Here is a 3,183-nt window from a genome sequence, read left to right on the forward strand (position 1 = left end):
TGATGAAGGGTCTCGGCCCGAAACGTCAGCCTTCCTGCTCCTCTGATTCTGCTTGGCCTGCTGTGTTCATCCAGCTCTACACCTTGTTATCTCTGTACTAAATTGGAGGTGTGCAGCAATTTCAGAGGTTTATGGGGCTAGAGGAGATTACAAAGACAGGAGGAACGAGGCATAGAAAAGGGTTTAAAAACGAGGGCAAGAAATTTGTGAATTGAGTTGCTGCTGTGGGGTGGGAGGCAATGTAGGTCAGCAGACGGTGAGCGAAAGGGATTCGGAGTGAGCTCCAGATGGCACGTCAGCCAGGAAAACATCACATGGTCAAGCCTGGAGGTCACAAACTGTAACACGATAAAGAGAAGCCATTTCAAAGGATAGCACCTATGTTAGGTGCTTGCTCGTTTCCAACAATTTGTACCTTGCAAACTACATGATGTGACCAGTCACATGATGGGAAAACTGTTAATTGTTATCCAGTTTGCTGGAATGGTTAGCGTTCCAATCATAGTCCATGACAGGTTTCCGACTCTGATTGGACAGAGTCCTGGAGATGTCTGTATTTGACCCTGTACAACCAACTGCCCCACCCGATGCCAACAGCCAATGATACCATCTTCAATCATTTTAGAATCAATGAAGAAATTGGAAAGCTGTGCATCTTTTAAAAAAATATCAGACTTTTCTGCTAGTGGCTCACCCAGTGACCTGGACGTTAATTCAATCCCAGCAAGCTCCAGAATCAAACCTGGAGGGTTGACAACAAATAGACAAGCATCAAAATGGTAAGGTCATAGCTCATTTTCTTAAAAAGTGGTATTTGACTTCCATCTGCAAACAAATCCTATTCCAGAAAATTAAAATGAAAGGAAGGAATCTTTAAATATATAAATATACTGTAAACAAATAGGAAGTAATCTTAACATTTACAGTACTGGATTGAGAGACCGAGTGGGCTATTTTTGGTCCTAATTCTGGTTTTGTTCTGTATGTTCAGGGTATGGGCCAAGCTCTATGGACATGTATTGGGACCATACTGGAAATGTGACTGTGCCAGAAGCAATGGTAGGAAAACGCTGGGAATTGTTTGGATACTGATGGGAACATCTTAGGAAGCTGTGTGGGGTAAGTTCTGGGAAGCTGCTGGAATTAGGACAGGGATGGAGCTGGGATTGGGATAGAAAACTGTGGCGATGGAGCTGGAACAGAGCTGGGATGGAGCTGGGAAGCTATTCGGATGCAGCTGGGAAGCTTCTGGGACAGAGCTGGGGTGTAGCTGGGATGGAGTGGGAAGCTGCTGGGACGGAGCTGGGATAGATTTGGAATGCTGCTGGAGTGGACCTGGGAAGCTACTGGTAAGGAGCAGGGAACCTGTTGGGATGGAGCTGGGATAAATTTAGGATGCTGCTGGGATAAATTTAGGATGCTGCTGGGATGGAGTTGGGAAGCTGCTGGGATGGAGCTGGAATAAATTTGGGATGCTGCTGGTATGGAGCTGGAGAGCTGCTGGGGTGGAGGTGGGATAAATTTGGGATGCTGCTGGTATGGAGCTGGGAAGCTGCTGGGGTGGAGGTGGGATAAATTTGGGATGCTGCTGGGAAGCTGCTGGGATGGAGCTGGGATAAATTTGGGAAGCTGCTGGGATAAATTTGGGATACATTTGGAATGCTGCTGGGATAGACCTGGGAAGCTACTGGGAAGGAGCGGGGAAACTGTTGGGGTGGAGCTGGGATAAATTTCGGATGCTGCTGGGATGGACCTGGGAAGCTACTGGGAAGGAGTGGGGAACCTGTTGGGGCAGAGCTGGGATAAATTTAGGATGCTGCTGGCATGGAACTGGGAAGCTGCTGGCATGGAGCTGGGATAAATTTGGGATGAAGCTGGAAAGCTGCTGGAATGGAGCTGGAATAAATTTGGGATGCTGCTGGTATGGAGCTGGGAAGCTGCTGGGATGGAGCTTGGATAAATTTGGGATGGAGCTGGGAAGCTGCTGGAATGGAGCTGGAATAAATTTGGGATGCTGCTGGGATGGAGCTGGGAAGCTGCTGGAGCTCTGCGTTACCTCTGCCGCCTCCTTCTCGAATTTTTCGATGGTTCTCTTGTCGATGCCGCCACATTTGTAGATGAGGTGCCCGGTGGTGGTAGATTTACCGGAATCGACATGACCAATGACAACGATGTTGATGTGAGTTTTCTCTTTGCCCATGGCTGGGGCTGGGGCTGGGCTCGGGCTGGGGACAGATCACTGCAGCAAACACACACAAAGAGAGAGAGAGAGAGAGGATTCAGGGAGAAGGTAATCTCCGAGTCACACGAAAAGTGAAAAGGTCAAACCCAGTTCGCATTGCATGGGTTTGTAAAGAGGGCGATGCTGTCATACATTTCCAATGGGTCTTGCCCAGATCGAGGGGCAATATTCCAAAGGATCCGGGCAGGTGCCGGCTTTCAGTTCATGGAGATTGCTCTAAATAGAACTCACTCTCAATCCAGCCCTCTCCCTCAATGTAATTATCTTTCCCAATCTCCCAATTCCTTGCTTTTAAAACATTTCTTTGTCTGGAATGATGACATTACTAGATTGTCTCGCTTTTATTTCCCATCTAATCGCTTCTCTCTCTCTGCGTGCTGAAGGAAAGCTGGTTTTATTCCTGCAATTATTCTCTCTGTTTCTGTCCTTCTATCTATCCCTCCTTCTTCCCTATCTATCTCTCTCCCTCTTTCATTCTATTTAATCCTATTCCCTGTTCACTCTGTAACACAGCTCCCTGTTTGTAGACCTGCACCCTCTTTAGTGACAAAAGACCCCCCCGGGTTAGCCCCCGCTCGGTAACACAGCCCCCCGGGGTGTGGGGGGGGAGGTGGGGGAGCTTCGTGCCTCTCCTGCCCGCTCTTACCTGCGCTGCTGCTGGGGGAGAGCCGCTGCCGCCTCTCGATGCTTTTTATTGCGGCGGGCGATAGGCGGTGTCTCAGCGAAGGAACAGCTGCGCAAGTACGAACAGCCCTCCTCCCCGCCTTCTCCCTCCCTCCTACAGCAATGCGGTAAAGAATCTCCAGCAAAATAACACACTGCGGAGAGAGAGAGAGGCAGGATAGAGGGATTAACACAGAGAGAGAGGGGGAGGATAGAGAGATAAACGGGGGGGGGAGGATAAAGGGATAAACACAGGGAGACAGAAAGAGGGAGGGAGG

At 49.2% G+C, this 3,183-nt stretch overlaps 1 protein-coding gene across 2 annotated transcripts in view; it reads right to left on the reverse strand.

Moving 5' to 3' along the window:
* LOC109933965 (elongation factor 1-alpha 2) overlaps positions 1-3,183 on the reverse strand; it is a 23,655-nt gene that overhangs the window by 20,060 nt on the left and 412 nt on the right. The window contains exons 1-2 of one of the 2 annotated variants that reach the window (XM_048608479.1): positions 2,889-3,183; positions 2,057-2,239 (exon numbers count right to left, since the gene is read on the reverse strand). The exon at positions 2,889-3,183 is cut by the window's right edge and continues 412 nt beyond it. In XM_048608479.1, the coding sequence (XP_048464436.1) occupies positions 2,057-2,200 (144 nt within the window). In that variant the 5' untranslated portion in view covers positions 2,201-2,239; positions 2,889-3,183. Of the gene's footprint in view, positions 1-2,056; positions 2,240-2,374 lie in introns of both variants that reach the window. The other variant, XM_048608480.1, reaches the window with a different exon arrangement.

The sequence above is a fragment of the Rhincodon typus genome, chromosome 19, assembly GCF_021869965.1.
Source record: "Rhincodon typus isolate 14 chromosome 19, sRhiTyp1.1, whole genome shotgun sequence".
NCBI classification, from domain to species: Eukaryota; Metazoa; Chordata; class Chondrichthyes; order Orectolobiformes; family Rhincodontidae; genus Rhincodon; species Rhincodon typus.